The sequence below is a fragment of the Diachasmimorpha longicaudata genome, chromosome 16 (genome assembly GCF_034640455.1).
Source record: "Diachasmimorpha longicaudata isolate KC_UGA_2023 chromosome 16, iyDiaLong2, whole genome shotgun sequence".
NCBI classification, from domain to species: domain Eukaryota; kingdom Metazoa; phylum Arthropoda; class Insecta; order Hymenoptera; family Braconidae; genus Diachasmimorpha; species Diachasmimorpha longicaudata.
The window spans coordinates 3,606,716-3,625,916 of NC_087240.1; the positions used below are offsets into that span (position 1 = coordinate 3,606,716).

At 36.0% G+C, this 19,201-nt stretch overlaps 1 protein-coding gene across 4 annotated transcripts in view; it reads right to left on the reverse strand.

Moving 5' to 3' along the window:
- Nucleotides 1–17,425, reverse strand: part of LOC135170204 (proteoglycan 4) — a 43,997-nt gene extending 26,572 nt beyond the window's left edge. Inside the window, exon 1 of one of the 4 annotated variants that reach the window (XR_010300337.1) lies at nucleotides 11,731–12,138. Coding sequence is in view for 2 of the 4 variants with exons in the window: in XM_064135800.1 (XP_063991870.1) it covers nucleotides 11,731–11,768 (38 nt within the window). In the remaining 2 variants the exon portion in view is untranslated. Of the gene's footprint in view, nucleotides 1–11,730; nucleotides 12,139–16,788 lie in introns of those variants that run through there. The other 3 variants (XM_064135801.1, XM_064135800.1, XM_064135799.1) reach the window with 3 other exon arrangements.
- Between the last annotated feature and the right edge of the window lie 1,776 nt (nucleotides 17,426–19,201).

The following is a 19,201-nucleotide window of genomic DNA, read 5'->3' on the forward strand; positions in this document are numbered from 1 at the left end:
TTTTCTTTCCGTCAATTTTTTTCCTCCCAACTAGTGCTATCTCTTGCACAAACATCCCCCTCTCATTGTACACAATACCAATGTGTAGAAGGTGCCACACGTTTATTATTATTATTGTTATTAGTATTATTATGATTATTCTCACTCCCATTAGAATTTTAACCCGGTTGCAAAACCATTGTTTCCGGCTGTACAAACGTCGAGAGAAAAGTACATAAGGGAGAGAAGACATAGGTTGCAGTGAACACACGTGCTCACTGTCCTCTCTCATTGTAACAAAATTAATCACTGTGAACGGCTCGGTGATTGTGAAGATCTTGTGTGAGAAATTGCGTGGAATTATTTCGTTTGAACTCGTTTCATCCTACGCATTGCACAGTTGCCATTTTCGTTAATTTTTCATTGGCGTTGAAGGGCCTGAAATGACTGGACAATGGAAGAGGTCCACCTACTTGTGGGAAATAAATTGAATGTGTACGATGAGTAATTACGATGATTTTTCATCATTTTTTGTTCTTTCAAATTTTCAACTGTTGTAGATTCATTAAAGGGTGAGGTTAATGGGCAATCATCAATTTATTTGGGAGAGACAGATGTTATTGTCTCGTTCTCAGAATTGAAATTATGGAGATGTTTTTCTGGAATTTGTTCCCCCTATAAAAGATCCTAAAATTACATGTGCCCCCTCCCCCCTCAAACACACTGCGAATTGATAATAAAATTAGATTAACGTAATTAAAAAATGTTTCGGTCAATTGTGTTGATTTTCACGACGAAAATCTTGAAAAATGCAGTAAAAAAACTGTATTATTACTCTTCAATTATTCACCCATTGAAATTTGAATATAAAATCATCGATAAACCTCCACCGTGAAAACCCATAAATCTTTCCCCATAAATTTCATTACTTCTCCATAAGAATAGTGACTTCCAATGGAATAAAAATTCTAATAAATCACTCTCTGTGTTAAAAATTTACTCCATAATTTCCATAAATTGACGAAAAATTCTGTTGAGTTATAGGGGATTCGACACTTCCGTATGTGCGCAAAACCGAGCGTAGGAGAATGAAAGCATTAGAGTGTACCATTGGCGAAAGGATTAAAACAGGAAGATATATTCTCCATCACCTTCTATCGACTAGAAATGGAAAGTTTTGGCGCCAAATGAGCCGGAAGCGATTTTCTTCGGGACTGAAGGGTTGAAGTCCTGGATTATCGCAGTGTAATTTCATGTACCATTCCCCGAACGGGTGGAGAAGAAAAAAATTAAATTTCAATTTTACGAGAGAGAAAATTCAACAACAATTTTGATCTATAAACAACAGAAAAAAAAATCAAATCGCTGTCTTGTTGTTCCTCATTGCATTTTGTTATGAAAAAACATTGATCTGCAAATATTAGCATTTTCCTTGTTGAAAGTCGATGAATTCCGCGAGGAAATGTGGAGTGAACCGAAAAAAACACAATTATGCTGATTATCTCCAAATGGTACCGACGTTAAGAGAAAGTACAAAGAGACCCTCTTCGTTGAAAATTTAGTTATTTGCAAAGAAATAAATGACTAACGTGACTTATTATTGAAATAATTTGATAATTACTTTTTATAGCCGACGGTAGACCTCTGGACTCCCCATATGAGGAGAAAATTTCAATAAAAATTACCAGGAAGAGTTGAAAATTACGTTTCGAAATTCGCAAAGTGAAGTTGAATTGAGTAAAAAGGAGAAATGGACGGTATTAAGGAAAAATAACCCGTGACCTGTTCTGTAGAAAATTTAATTATTCAAAAAAATTACTTAGCGAATTACTTTAGTACCGCGGATATCCGAGGTACTCAAATAAAATTAGAAACATTGTCTTTAATCTTTCGCTTTGAAAGACCGAGACTCTCGAGCCGTGAAAGAATAATTTGAATATTTTCATGGTTTTTTCGACCACCACTCACGAATCCCGTGACGAAATGAGGGAATTAGTCGAATCAAATGGAAAATGTTTACTAACATGGTAATGGTGCAGGGAATGAGCGGTTGTAGAACTATTCACGACCGGAATAATTGAAAAGGTAATAAAAAACTTGGGGATTTTTTTATCTGAAGTATTTTCCCAATTTTTTCTCGCGGTTGAAAAACATTGAAATTTGAATCAAATAATTTTGGGTCGAGTATCACTGGGGCTCGTGAATTTAGAAGAAGTGAACTTTGAAAAAACAATCCAGCACTAATAAATAAACCCTAAAAGTCGTTAAAAAAATATAAATTAGTCTGGATTAATTTTTTTCTAAATAATTCTCCTTTTAATTTGACTATTCGACAATGTGATAAAAAAATCCACTCAACCCCTATAAAATCGCAATAAAATTGAAGATGGAATTAAATAATTTTGGTTCGAATATCGCAAATAAATAAATAAAATCGCGATAAAATATGCACAAAAAATGAAGAAAAAATATAAAATTGCGGTTGAAGGCGATTAAATCTCCCCGCGATGAGAAATCGGTCAAGTGTCCTTAAGATATTGATCACTGCCCCATTGTTACCCCACAAATTGGAAAGTAGAAGTACCAAAAATAAATATTAAAAGAAGCAAACCATCTCCAATAAATTTTTTATTCTCTCCTCCCAAGAATGAGGTCGAGAGTCTCAATTAAATTGCAAAAGTGAGAAGTATCTCAAGTTATTGCGGAAACAACTGGTACGAGAAATGAGATGTCAGTAGGGAAAACAATGGGGGATGCGATATGCGGTGTACCAATTACACGAGAGGTGCTTGCTAAAGGTTTTCTATATATCTTTACTGTTGAGTTACAGTAATCAGTGATGGTATTCCTCGAGGTTTTGAATTTACAAATACCACAATGGTGGAGTTCAGTTACGGTTTTCTTTTCCATTGGAATCGGACTCGTGGTTGAGATAATCGGTGGAATTTCTTTAAGGACACGAAGATTATAACCTCCACCCAATTTAAATTGCTGAAGTTGAAATCGTATAACTGGTGCACGATTATTATTTTGTCGTTGCTGGGTTAATCGAAAAATACCAAATTGATGAATAAATATAAACACTAAACAAATGGGTGCATTAACTAAAGAGAGGGGAGGGGAGATAATAATAATTGCGACAGAAGGAGATAATTCAAACGATTTTTGGAGGGAAATTTAGGGAATGAATACTATTGTCACTGGCAGATTACAGACCAGCCGCATAATTAAAAAAAAATTTCTCTCCATATAATTTAAACTCAAATAAAAATAAAAATACTCCACCGTAATCATGAAAATATTTCCCTCAAAACTTATTCTCAACTGATAAAAAATGTAAAAAAACAAATGTTACGAAATTTTGCATCATCCACATAATTACAGACACTCTCTCGTAAAATAATAACGTTTATGTAATTGTGAAAATAAAAAGATTTTTTTTTTCAATAATGTATTCATCCATTCATAATAAATTCCAAACATATTCATTCACAATCAGGCCCACACATTCTTAAGTGTTACTACAAGTAGGGCACCGGCTTTCTTCGAAGACGTCCCAATTTCTTTGACGTTGGTATTACGAAAGAGAACACAAGGCTCTCAGACCCCCTTTGATTATCATCACTACGTATACATGTGGTACATAAATGTACTGTCACATGTATTATTTTACCTTCCTTCCGCTCTCGGCTTTGTTCGGTGAGTCACGTGACGCAAAAACCGAAGGCGATTTCGTGGGGCGGGGGGGAGAGACATGAAATAAATCGTAGAACCCTTTGGAGGATGTGGACAATCGATAAATGGAGATTCGTTGGCAATTGGGGAGTGGGGAGGGGGGATGGAATTTTCGCGGCTTTAGGAGTTATGTCGAATGGTGACAGACTGAGGGTGGAGGGAGAGGTAAGAGTTGCGGGGGGAGGGAAGAGGAGGAGAGAATTCAATCCTGTGACTTCCGCCCAATCGATCTTTCGCGTTGTGTAAAATTATTCAATGAAATGAGTAAAAATGGCAATAGATGTAGAAATATAATTTAGGGGTATTTTTTGTGCTCTATAAAAATGTCAGATTATATTATTTATGAAAATGTTGGAAAATAATGGATTTTGTAACAATCAGTGGATTTTTTGGAAGTTAATTTATCGATTTACAAGTGGAGGATTGAATTTTTATAAGAGGATACCATTTTTTTAGATTTCAGGTGATAGATTTTGTGGTAGAAAAATAAAGAATTAAATATTTGATGACAATATAAAATGAAAATAAATTTAATTAATCCAAAGGGTTAATATAATGTAAAAACTCGAAAATTTCAATTGCTTCCACACAAAACAAAAAAAAATGAAAATTCTGGGTTATTGCTAATATTTTCGAAAATATCCCAAATAAAAATAATTTGTATTCAATTGTTAGAAGTTAGGTTTTAGTTATTTTAAAGAGATATTGTGATTCTATTCGGGGGAGAGAATAGAACTCATCAAGCAAGAAGAAATAACATATTTTATTGAAAATGTGAAATCGCAGAGTTGATAAAATCCAGAAAAATAAGCGCATTGTCGAGAAGTCAATATCACTCCCTCATATCAACCTTCCGTGTGTGCAACCCAAGGAAATACAGCACTGAAGAGCCAAGAAAAATAAAGATAAATACATCTAAACCGTTGAGACCACCGTAGATGGCCGGGTTAGAGCTGGAGGGAAAGAGTTTTCTATTCAGGTGAATTTCACTTCGTCTCCTCTGTGCACTCTATTCGCACAGCTCCGTTGTCACGGATACAACAGACGCAGGGAAACGTGTGAATCGATTGACATCACCGAGCGACGAGGAAAATAAGTTGAAAAAAAGTCAGTGAAAAATAAAATATTTGAGAGACTCACATAGTCGCCTATGTCAAATGAAAATTTACAATATTGACTTTCCCAATTAGGAAATTCGGTGAATAATTTATTTACTCCAACTTTTTCTCCCCTCAACACATTCAAGAATAAATTTGAAGTTTATCGACCTCTCAGAGCAATTCTAATGATTCATTCAATTAAAAAAAAAATTGATCTTCATTTCAAATATTTTTAAAAGTATTTTTTAAATTGAAAATTCTAATTTTTAGAAATTGCAGAAAGGATTAAAAGAAATTTGTTTTTTTCCATTTCTCGCTGTGATTATTAACATAATTCGATGGTAGACAAACCGTGAAAATTTTAATTACCATATTTTATCGCTCTCCCACATCTAAAACTGTTAAACATGGGAATAACCAATAGAGTTAATTTACGCAGGACGAGATATTGATTTTTAAAGTCTATTTGATTACAACTGATACCGAGGGAGGGTTAAGTCATATACCCTCGGTGTTGCGAGGAATAAACGTGACTCGAATTCATGAAAGTTTAACAGCTGACGTGGAAAAACACACGGAAATAAAATTATTTATCCAAAACGGAGCAGTGCACGCGATGCAAACATTTACGGATGCTTAACGAACTCATTAAAAATTGCAAATTTATGTAGAGCAACTGTTACCTGAACTTCAGACCCAAAAAATCTGAAGACCAATTGTCAATTAATAAATAAACAAACAATTGTTGACGTCAATATTATGAATAATTTGATGAAAATCTGAGGAAAGATGAATTTTTGAGAGATTTATTGCAACAAAAATTCTGTCACTTAAAATTCCCTTCAAAAAATTCTCTCACGAATTCCAAAAAGTTCCTCAGGTATTTTGGACTGAGAGAAATTTGAATAATAATTTTAACTACAAAGAAATCGTTGAAAAAATTAACGTTATGATAACAATAAAACATTTTAGATTCAGGTGTTACGTTAAAGTAAAAATTATATTATAATTAGTTATTATTTGCTATTATAATTCATTACATTATATTAATTGCAGTGATGAGAGTATGAAATTACGCGTCACGAACGATAAATCACAATTTCATTCCTAATCACATTAAATTAATTTGACTTATCAAATTAATTTTTTTTACGTTGTAGAGTTGTCAACTAATTTTTATTCAATGTTTTTCTAGTTATCGAATAATATTAAAATGGGTTTCGAGTTGGTAAACCTGGCAAATGTTTTCTCTCTCTCGGTTTCATGGTCTACCCCATATGTTTCCCATGATACTCGCTGCCATGGGAAATCCCACGCCTGCGCGTGAAAGTGTAATTGCGCCCCAGTTCATAATTTTCCGAATCATTTGTTGAAATTAATTTTTTATGAGATCGGAAAAATCTGTAATTTATACGTGTTCTCAAGAAACATTTGATTTATCACCAAGATGTTTTTCTACAATATTTTTCTTGCGCCATGGAAATTGGCTTAATTGAGAGTGCGGTATCCTCGCAAGTTATTGCCTGACAGATTGCAAAAACCTCTGAGTTTTATATTTTTTTTGTTGTAACTAATGCATTAAAAAATCTGAAAAAATTCTCAATGGTGCAGTAAATTCAGACGTTTCTGGCCTAAATTTTTTTTTTTTATATCTTTTGTTTCTTACACGAAATATTTAAAAATATTGACGTATTTATCAAAGATTGACAAACACTGTACTATAGATTCCCAAAATTTTCATTAAAAAATTGAAATTTTCATTGAAATTGAATTGATTGACTTTAAATAATAAAAAAGCGTTCGGATACCGTTAATTTCTAAGATTATTTACGAGTCCATCAATGAGAATTTTTTACTGCTGTCATTTGATCGTTCGATTAGAATTCAATAGCAATTTTCCTGTTCCCTGGCACTTAAATTGATGGCCTGACCCCTCAGCACTGACCGCCCAAAACAAACCCATTTTTATCACTCCCAAAAGCTCTCATCGATTAAACGCACCGTTGATTTCACCCTCCCCCCCGTCACCAAATATTGATCCGCCGAGAGACGAAAGTTCGTGAACCCCAGATTAAAAGCGTGATACGATTCCCCAAGAACCGAGAACAAAATCCTTCGGGGAAACGAAATCTTGGGTGAAATAACCAATTTCTGACATCGAATCCTACTATCGATATCTCGAACGTCTGTAACATTTATTCGTCAGTGGTTCAGTCGTTTGAGGCGGATAATTTCAATTGAGTATTCATTTAATTTTGATATTTTCAATCGTAATTTTTATCGTTACAACGTACGTTTGGTCTCAATAAATCTTCAATAAATTGATAAGTTGAGTTAAAAATAAATGAGTTACCGAATTATTTAAAAATATTTTTGAAACTGAAAAAGCAAAATGATGGTAAGTTTTTGCAGACGTCCAGTGAGTCGTAAATTTACCGTTTTCCGATTTTTTCGTACTTGTCTCATACTAACGACGTAAACGGACCGTTCAACTTACCGAATTTTCAGTTTTTTTATTTTAATAGTTTTTCACACACAGGAAGATGAATTTTCAATAAAAATTCTCGTAAGAATAATTGTAAAATCACAATTCCTCGGTTATGGAAAATATCATTCTGTCATTCTGACAGAATATCAGGTTGGAATACGTCAATTAAAAGATAAATAAACAATCGACCACCTCATATCTTCATTTACCACTTCTCACCTGAATTCATATCAATGCAAAAGTCTCACAAGACGACCAATCTACGATCAACTTTCCTAAAATTTCCTACTTCCCAACAATTCCTCATTTTCCCCAAAATCCATCAATGAAAACCGCCATAATGACCCCCCCATCTCATCGTTCACCACCCACTCTACACCCCCCTCCCCCCTCCATAACCCAATCATTTGCCATCCTATTCTATTCCATATCCACGCGAAAATATCCACACACGGAATGAAAAGAAGTCTCTCTCGACGGCGGTCAATGGCTGCGGCGCACCAGGTTCAAGGAAAGCGGACCGGTTTGATTCGACACCGCCTGGAGAGTTGCTCTCGACTCTCAACTAACACCGTAAGAAGGCAACAACAAAAAGGAATTGAGAAAAATAAAGATTGAAGATGTTTAGAAAGAATTCAACAATCACTAAATCCCATCCACCCCTTCCACCCCCTTCCCCCACCATCACCCTATTATTTTTAATCATTCCCTATAACTTTTATCAGTAAAATTATACATCGGCAATTAATTAGCATGAAAATTTCATGCACAACCCTAGGATTCATTATTTATTTCATTTTTTTTTTTATCAACTCAATGATAAAAAGAGAATTCCCGACGTTTTCTGTCTGAGCTTTTCATTAAATTCTCCCTCGACCTTCCATGTATGGGTATTCAACCTCGGTTAAGATAAAGAGTAAAAATAAAATAATAAAATACGTCGCCGCCAGCAGCTCGTGTACACTAGTGTACACTTCTCTTGGTATTCGCCATTTGGATTATTCCACCTGTCCCCCCTCCCCTCCCCCTCCTTCCCCTGTCCAACACTCTTGGTCTTTCACTCATTTCTCCCAGGGACTCCTTGACCAGTGGGCAAACCAGATGGCGTGAAGACGCAGGAAGACTGACGTTAGGCATGTCAGACCCTTGATCCTTCGACACTGGAGGAGGAATTCCGTGAGGAGAAATGACGTGAGTCTACTGTACAATTTTTTAGCTTTTTTTTTTCTGTACTCTCCAACGACTATGGGGTATGAACATGGATTATATGTAATTATTATGTTTGACCGGGCACGCGTAACTGGGAGAATAATGTATTGATGCACTGGTGGTCCCATTGTTATGCGAATAATGAGAGAAGATATTTTTTTTTTTAGCTGGATTGAAATTTTTTTGAGAAATGCGTAGTCGATGTTTTGATAGATATCTGGGAATCTGAGGGAGATAGGAGGATTTTTGTCAGGACAGTTTTTTGAGAGCTGAGTTTGCTGTACAAAAAAGGTTATGATAAAAATTTTGGTACCTCCCTTAGATGTAGAGATATTCAACAAAAACTGGGGATGTGGAATTTTAGGGGTATCTTAGTGAAACGAAATCAGTTGACTCATTTTTCAGTCACGTTTTGGAGCGATATCTTCGAATCGAAGAGAGATAGCGAAATTTTTGATATGACAGTTTTTTGAGAACTCGATTCGCCCCACAAAAAAGGTTATGATAAAAATTTTGGTATCTCCCCTGGATATAGAGATATTCAATGAAAACAAATTAGAGGCCAATTTAACTGGAGCTTTGAACGTTCCAATTACTCGCCATGATATGAATTATAGAGGAAATTATGCAGCGAATTTTAATAACCAGTTATTGAATTTCCCTTGAGTCCCAAGTAATTAATGAAATCAAAATTGGCCTGACGATATCATCGGATAAATTGTCGAAACTCTCATCAACGTTCTCTGCATAAATAAACTCATCGACAATGAAAGATTAAAAAAAAATAACGGAGACCATTAAATAGCAAAAACTAAAAAAAATTTCCTTCGGGCCAATCAGCAAAGAAATTTCCTCAATTAAAGGAACCAAATTTTTGTTTTCCATATCATCATCAATTGCTTATCATAAATTAAAAAAAAACTCCAATTTATTTTGATTTTCCTCAAGTAAAATGGCAGTGATCACGTTCACTGACAATTTATTTTTGTTGAGATCACGTTCGAAAGTTCGATATTACCGACTATTATTGATAATTAAGACTTTAAAAAATGTATAATCCCGGCAATATCATCTGCAGACTAGTCGATTCGCATGCACGCATTTGTGGGACGTTACACTTATTCGAGATTAGTCGACCTGTACCGTGCAATGAGCATTGGGTTTCGGGGTACATACAATTACTTCGGAATTTATGGCTGAGGTATTGGAGCTTAACGATATGTGTATATTGGCAAAGGTAACGGAAGGATACGTTGAACATAGAGATGGGCGCGGCATCGGTTTCACTAATATCACTGTCGCATCGTTAATCTCTTTATTTATTATTTTTTATCATTAATATTTAACTCTCAAATTAGCCATCGATAATAGTGAGTTAATCATCGATAGAGAGTTGACGATGCAAATCGTTTTTCATCAGTAGTTTTCTTGTTAAGGGGATCTCTGAGTTTTTTTTTTATTTAGTAGAGAATCAATTATTTTTAATTATCAAATCAGTAGCAAAGTGATAAAACGAGATAAGTCATTTTTGACTATTGACCAGATTTTGATGAATATCTCGGATGCTTGAGAAGATAGCGAAATTTTTATCATAACCTTTTTTGTAGAGCAAATTGAGTACTACAAAAAATGTTATGATAATAATTTCGCTATCTCTCTTAGGTTCAGAGATATCTTCCAAAAACTTCACCCAGAAATGAGCCAATTTCTGTTACCGGAAAAAATTACAATTTTGTATTTTATTCAATTTTCCTCCGAAACTATTGTTTATATTTTGTTACGTTCACTCAATGTTCTCTGACAGTCTATCATCGATCTGTCAATTGAAATCTAAAAAGTTTAGAAAAGCTTTAAGCCTTTATTAACATTGTCTAATAAAAACCATTAGAAAATTCCCGAAAACTCCTGATCAAATTGAGCTAAAAAAATAATCAAAATACTTAGTCAACTTTAAACACAAAATATAGTCCCCAATAAATCGTTCCTAAGAGAAACCGACGTTCATTTATTTTATTTTATTAATAAAAAAATACCAGAGAAAAAAATATCTCCGTTTATTATTCATTTAGGACCGAAATAATCACCAAAAATGAACAGTTAATTTCTGTCGTCGATTGAATTCGAAATTTCGCCTAAAAAACACCATAAATTCCAGCGATTAGTTCCAACCGTTTCTCTATTATCTAATTATAATTTGTGGGTTGTACAGTTAGTCGCCGACACCCGGAAGCTCAATAGATCCCGCTGGGAGGCCTCAAAATCAAATATCCGATATCGAATACCAGATTTCCTCAGCATCGCTAGCACCTGATTTCGACTAAAAAAAAACCCAAGAAATATGATTTCCCTACGCCATTGCAAGGGGTGGGGGTGGGTACTCCCATGGTCTAGAGAACCCCATCGAAACGCCCCATTGCCTCCACTGTCTCCAGTTTATCCGTTATCGATCTCGAATTGCCATAGTCTCTCAACCCTCTGTCAGCTGCACAAATTCGTTGTCGAGTTAATTAATTATTGGAGCCATAACGGTCACCACATTCATTGGAAAACCCCTCCGCTTGTCAATTTTTATTCAAAAATATCCGTATTAATTCCACCCCATCCCCCCATCCCCCTTTTTAAAATTATTTTTTTCAAGTAACGTCAATATATGGAATATCCACAATTTAATAAAAACCCTAGTTTTGCATAAACAATGGCCACGAGTGGCTCTCGCATTCATTAGATTTTTCACGGTTATTGATTAATAAATAAGTCCCAGAGTACCTGCCTATTTATTTCACTAATAATATTTTTCATTTATTTACTTTCCCATTCATTTTATCAATTATCTCCATTTCCCCGAAGAAAAAGGGGTGAGTGGACTCGTTAAAATATAAAAATAAGAAAAATAATTTATTCAATTAAGTTATATGCTTAATTTTGCATAAACAAAGGCCGTAAGTGGCTCCGGCATTCACTAGATTGTCTCATCGATCACTAATTAACAACCAATTCCCAGTGGATTTGCACATTTACATTCCACGTCTCAAATTCGCAATTTAATTTACCATTTTATTGTTTGAAAAATGCTTTCGTTCGTCCAAAAAAACTCTCATCCCTTAAACATAACAAAATAACCGCATGATATTCCAGCCCATCCCCCGGACACAGGTCGTCCGGTGAACTCATTGACATAAAAATTTAAAAAATTATTCAACTATTGATCAAGCAACTCACCGGTGGATAAAAGCCGCGGTAGACATAGTATTATCCATGGGGTGATTCCATACGTCCTTGTCCACTTGATCCACACGTACCAAACGTGTATCAACCCTCACTTGACTCACACCATAAATTTAAAACTCATTAATATCACTCAACAGCACAATTAATAGGAGACTCACTCCATCGAATTTGACCGATAAATTAATTTTTTTAATCGTTCAATTTTATTCACTAGTTTTTCGCAACTCCCTCCCTTTGTTTATTATTTTTTTCAGTTGCGAATATTCACGTTTTAAGTGGATACACCTGCGAACCAGGCAGACTGAGAGCGTTGGGAAGACTGAAATACCGGGGACTCGGGACAATGCGCACTCGTACACACTAGCAGTGATGCCGGTTCGTGGTGTACTCTTGCTACTGGCCCGTCTCTTCACTCTTTCGGTGATGGGTGGGGATGGCGGATGAGGGGGGCTGGGGGGGGGGATATGCAGTGAACACCGAGTTGCTACGTTGGTGGGGAGGATAACGTCATTTTGCCCCTCTGTTCAACGTGCATTCTCCCTTTTGTATTGGGGAGGGGAACAAATGGATAAATCGTCTTCTAATTCATTTTTTTTTTAAATTTGTTTAAAATGATGGTACCGCAGAATGGATTGTTTATACTGTTACCAATGGTACAGTAGCTCTTCCCTATTATTTTCTTCATAGTCTAATTTGATTCAGATTTGTATATCAATTAATTTTTCGAATATTTACAAAATAAATTTGGTTTATTTTTTTTGTCAGTTGAGACTTGAAAATTTAGTTCAGTTTATGTAGATTGTCAATGAATTCGCGGTTGTGCTTTAAGCCGTTGTTCAACTGAGCATTTTTTTGGGGGGGATGGGGTGGATTTCGATGAGGGGGACGTTCGTGGGGAGAGTGGAAGTCGAGGTGATAGTGTTATTTTTGTATAAATATCGTTAACAGAATATCGTTAACTTGACAACACGCGGAAAGGAGAGGGGGGAGGGGATGGGTAATGAGACAATATAGGAACCTGCCCCTTTTGGAAATTGATATCGGAGTTTTCTAGCGTCAGAGGATTCGCTCTCGCTTTTTTTCTGATTTTTTTGTACCGGGGGTGGTTTCTAGAAATTTCTAAAAGTTTGTAACAATTGGAAAAAACATTTGTTCGGAAAAATTAACGGAATGTGTAGAATTTTGGAGAGAGATCCCAGCGTTTCCAGGAACCTCTAGAGAACTCGAGGAATATTTAAAAAATTTTGAATGAATTCGACGATTTTCTAGAAGTTAAATGAAAAATCTGGGAAATTATGAAGAATTCAGGGAAAAACGTTCTTGCAAGAATTAAAAAGCTTGTGATAGGGCTCGATAATCCCTAAATTTGAAGAAAATTCCTGACGATGTTCCTCAAAATGGACCACTGCCGACAAATTTCTTCAGCAAACAATATCCACATTTAATTTCCCCTCTAATTGTGAACTAATTCGTGAGTGAGTGTGAATGACCCTAAATAAAAGGCCCTCAGCGAGCTCCTCATAACCATAAAAATAGGAGAATGGAAAAATAGTTTGACCCCAGGGCCACCATTCGGAACCAAAAAAAATAAAAATTTCAAAAAATCTGAAATAGCTGCAAGTCCCATGAAACCCGGAATATCCCTCTGGCCAGCTACACTAGAAAGACCCAGAGGCTTCTGTACACTAGATCTAGCAGTGTCTCACCCTTTCCCCTGCTACTCTGTTGATACTTCACCTGTGCCTTTCTACCCCCTCCTCTCCCACCCTCAACCATTCACTCTTCACTCTTCAGACTCCACCGACCGGAACTGCAATAATAGCCCGCGCTGATCGTTCATTTTGCAAACGGTACATCGATACAATGCTTCACAAGTAAAGAATGAATTATTGAAAAGTCGTGTGTGCTTCAGGTAAACTGCTCTAGAGTTGAGCTTTGAAGGCACTCGACTCTCCCACGAGTGGCCATTGTTTGTTGATTTTTGTTACTTCGAGTCTTCAGCTCTTCCTCGATATTTTTTTTTACTCATCGTATTATCACGGATATTATGGGAACGAGTAATTTTTCTGGCTTTAAGGTAGTACTATCGGTACGTCTGAAGTCTTGTGAGGACTCCTGACTTTGACTAGTGCGGTAGTTCGGTTAAAGTGGTGATGACCTCAGGTCGGTACTTTATCAACTGGATAGACTGATTTTGAGTATTTTCATTTGGGGAATTTTCCACGTAATTGCATGTTTAGTATTACATAAAGTAAATTTAGGAATGCATTGATATTTTTAAGGATTTCCTGCTTATAAACAAATGTCAGAATGTTACAAAAAAGTGTCAGAAAATTTTTAATTTCTTCTGCGTCTAATGATCAAACTTCAGAGTTTAATCGTTGACTACAACAGAAATATTGATTTTTCCATAAAACACTGTAATGAGTTATGATTTTTCAACTCTTGTAATGAATTAATTTATACATTTAAAAATTCCATAAACCTTGTTACAATTTGTAAAACTAAATAAAACATGATTTGCCACAAGACTCAATGTTAATCGTCTAAAAATCCGAAAATTAATAACTAGTTCTGATCTATCCCAATTTCCAAAATTTGAACTGAGTTATTTTTCCATAAAAATCCATCTCTAGACCAATTTTAATCAAAATATCATTGTTCCTTCGATGTACGATAGAACTAGCTTAAAGTTCCTGATACGACTGCAGCATTTGAATTTACGACGTCGAGGGTGAAGCAGACCCTCACTCAAGGTTGACTCATCACACCATCCACACCCTATTCCTGATTCGCTGGGTGAGTGATCCTTCCGTTATTGAGTTTCATGTTCTCTCTCTCATTTTACCTTGAAATAATGTATTTTTTTTTGTCCTCTGCGCTAATGGAAATTTTATGAAATTTCGCCGGTGGTCGTATATCATTTCTGACTGTTGTGGCTTTAAAATCGGCTTCGAGATGGAATTGTCGAGAATGCTCATGATTTATGATCAGAATTCGAGGAGATGAAGTTCTTTCTTAAGGTAATAGAGATGCGATTTTCGATTGGAATATGAATTTTTAAGATAACTCTGTAGTAATGCAATTAAGGAGTCAATTGACATAAACTATAATTATTTTCATAACTCATATTGTTCACCGTTTAGTAGCGAATTGATAAATCAAGAAAAATCTGGGTTTTTTTATCAATATCTCCAAATCTAAGAGAGATATCAAAATTTTGCTACTAACATTTATTATAGAACACAAATTGCTCCACAAAAAAGGTTATGATAACAATTTTCCTATCTCCCTTAGATTCCACGATATATTCCACAAATACAACATACCATTTACTTCTATTTTCGTTACATTTTTCATTTTTAAAAAGTCGAATGCGTCCACTGCTTCAACATCATTAATTACTAATAAAAACATACCGTGAAATATACGATTAATTGTTGTAATCATGGAATCTGAACTTCAACAGAAATAAATAACAAGTAGATATGTATGTCACAAAAAGAAAATTGTACAATTCCTTTCAATTTTATCCATATCTATTCATTCACTATTTTCCATTAATTTTCTTTCTATTTATATCCCCTGCACATTATGTTTCTCTAGATGCTAGAGTATTTAACCACATTTTCTTCATCATTGTAGTTATTATATATGTGAGTAGACGACTCCATTTCTCGTATTCCTATCTCTCAGAGGCCGGAACTTCCCTATGTGCTTCACCATTACAGAATGTTCTACTTTCTGACTGGAGAGACGTTTCTTTCAACCTGCTCAACCGAGATATTTTTTTTCCCCTGTTTTCCTACTGCAAAGTGAGCAGCGCACTCGACTGCACATGAACTCTCGGGTTTTGCATCTTTCAGCAATTTTTTTTGGCCAGTGAAAAAAGTATTGGACGTCATATCTCATCAATTTGCAAATCCCCCTATTCATTCCCTTTTAAAAAATCCAGTTCCATATCATTTGAAGCCCTAATATATAATATATTTCTACAGTACGTAATTTAATCGATTTATAATTTATTTAGTAATTACGTAATAATATTAGATATGAATACTATCAAAACTAAATTTAATAAAATCAATTTTTAAATAGTTTCATATTTAATATTAAGATAAAATGATATCTATGTATTATGCATAAAATATGTTATGGTAAATCATATGTTTCAAGAGAAAAAATGCATATGACGTTTTGATAACACCTGGTAAGTAAATAGTGTTATTAACTGGGCCACTGTCCTCGTAGAAGCTTCCAATAACGATCGAAAAGATAAAGCAAATACATTGAACTATAATTTGACACAAGAGCCCAATCTGAGGAGTTTCGGTTAAGTGGACTTTTTAATCCGATAGTAATCATTTAATTAGCCAGGAAGAGAAGGAGAAATCGTTATAACCAGGTTAATCGATGCTATCGGGTAAAGCATTAGGAAATTATGGCTCAATATTTGTCCAAGCTATTCCAATATTCGTAGTTCATCGATGCTTAAACCACAGGAATGTTATTGGCGTTTGATATTCATACAAATTCATGGTTTGATCACGAAAATGGGTGAGAGTGAGAGAGGTGAGACACTGAATATACGATAGGGAGGTACCTTGGAATTTAAACTGTTGGGAAATCAATACTTTGGAGTGTTCGATGAGAATTCAACTTCTCGGACTGTGGATGCAACATCTCAGGGAATTGTGGTCAAGTGCAGGGGATGGGGTAGTCGATCAGCAAATGGACTTTGGTTTGATACCGTCATTCCCATTAAGTGGGACAGGTTCGGGTGGGCTATATAATTTTCGTGGTTTCGTCTCATTATGGTGAGTACTGAAGCATTCGAGTGCAAGGGAATTTCCGCAGAATAAGAGAAATGTAGATTTTCTACTGAATTATTCATTGATAATTATGATGGAATATGAAAGTTTTATACCCGGGTCCCTTTATACTCTATGGGTCCGGATACAGTGTCATTTTACATACATTACGTCAAATAATCCTGAATGAACGTGTTGATATATCAAAAAGAAATAAACACTTGTTGGAATGACTCACCGAGGTTGAATAAAAACAACAGCTCCTCTATGACCTCTCCAACAGTCTGCCGGCCGTCTCCAATGTCCTCACGCCTCCGAACTCGCCTGAACTCCTTCGATAACACAACACAACACTAACACACTAAAAAATATCCACGCACTGTGTCCTTGACCTTTCCGACACTTGACGTTGAACACTTAAAATTTTTTACTTGAAAATCGATTTTGGGAGTTGAATCGTATTTTCTCTGCCATCAACAATAAACAAAATCGCCACATTTCGACAATTTTAATAAATAAAAAAAACACTCAACACTTCACCAGACACTTCACACTCAATAGTCTACTGTCCGAAAACCTCTACCACCTCTCAATGACCAGTGTGAATTGTCTCTGTCCATTATCACAAAAAAAAAATTCCAAAAATATTCGTTTTAATTTCTCGACTCACCGAAACCGTTTATCCCAGTAGCACATCATCACCTGATGAGTGCATTGAGTTGTTTGATTTATTTTGGATCGTTGAAGGTCGCAGGTCGACTCAGGGGCTCCCGCCACTGTTACATCATCGATGTGAAAACCCGAATAAACAATGGGGGCATGTAAAAGCCGTCGACGAATCCTCCAACCGACTTCGTTACCTCGATTTTGTGTCTCCTTGGGCCCGATGTCCATCACTTCTCGTTTGTCTGCGTTTTATTATGCACAGAAGCCCTGGGGCAACGTTATTTCTCAGTACATTACGGGGAGCTTGTCCCCCCGATGTACGTTCCGCGACTACTCACGAAATGGCGCGAACGCTGAGGGAAATACAACATGGCGGAGCTTGCGTGCCCCCCCGCAGGGGCACAGCGCACGTCACTACGCGCCTGTGCGGAAGTCCCAGGTGGACGCCATTTTGGACGCTCGCTATAGTACTGTCGGACCGTTGAGAGGATGGCGTCCTGGCCTGGCTGGTAACCGGGTCCCAAGGAAGGGGAAAACACCGGCCCAGGGGACGTTAGGAAGATAATTCGCGGGAAGTGAGAAACTGCAGTGATTTGGAGTGTTCAGTGGTGATTTTGAGGGTAATGAGGGATTTTTGGGTGTGAAAATCGCGATCGGAAAGTGTTGACGCCGAGCTGAGGCTGTTGTTCAGGAAATTAATTGTTATTTGGTGGATAGTGCAGAGTTCAGAGGATTTTATGATATTTCTGGAAAATTATTGGAGACCGATTTTTAGAAGTGATTATTGCGATTTGTGGGGGTTTTTTATTGAGACAAATTGACTAATGGAGACGAAAAATTTTGTGAGGAGGGGTTCATGGGCATTGTGACTCAAGAGTGTGAACAGAGGATTCAACGGAGTTTATTAGTTGTCGCAGATGAGGCCATTTTCGACGTGAGAATTGATTTTGAGGGTTAATCACACTGACGTGGTGTCTTCCGACCTGTTGATTGTCTGCTGAGTATCCAGCGCAGTATCAGAGACTGTGACGAAGCCCTTTGGAGTCATTGCACAGAGTTAGTCTTCCAATAGTGAGTATTCTGATTTAGTACTAATTTTATTTATTAAAATTGAATAAATCGCCTTGTTTCACAAGGTGAGTTGTCGTAAAACGGAACTGGAACTGTTATTGACGATCTAGAATTTTTTTGGTAAATTCCTGTCCGATTTCCAGGCCATTTTTTTGCTAAAATAGACCTTTTTGGATTTTTACAGTGATAACCGTATGGCACAGGGGCCTAAAAGCTGACTGATGTCTGGAATGTGAAGTGTTTAGTGTTGTGAAGTGTTGTTTCCAGTGTCAATTTTGAAAAGGGAAAAATTTAAAAATGTGGTACTGCACATTTGGAGACTTCGTCGTCGTGGAATCGCTGGAGGATTCAATATCATCGATTGCAAGGCAGTTAAGTTTTAGTCGAAAGGTAAAAACGAAGCAGGGTTTTCATGCGATGTCGGTGAGTGATGGCAATCTCTATATTTATTGGTAATTGACAGAAAGAATTTGAGTCTTCATTCGACAGGTGGATAGGGGAGGATAAAATTAATATTTGACTCTGAGTTGACAGCTTTTTGATTAAATTAAGCTTCGTTAATTTCATGGTTAAGCCCTGTGACCACAGATTGAAACCAAACACATTTCTTAAGGATGTTGCGTTTTGTGATTATTTAATGAGGAGTATGAGAAGCCATTGGATAATGGCAAAAGCCTCAAAATTCGTTTTTTCGCATCAATCCGAGGGGTAATTTACCAGTAAAATTTCACAAAACATGATTTTCTACTAAAAGGGTGTACATCATCGTTAAGATAGTTCTATCACATGTGAAAGCAGCGATCGGAGTTTGATGAAAGTTGGTATAAGGACATTCTTATGCAAAAAATGACTTATTCAATTTTTTGAAAACCTGAATAGGCCAAAATGATAATCTTATGGCAATTCACGTTTTT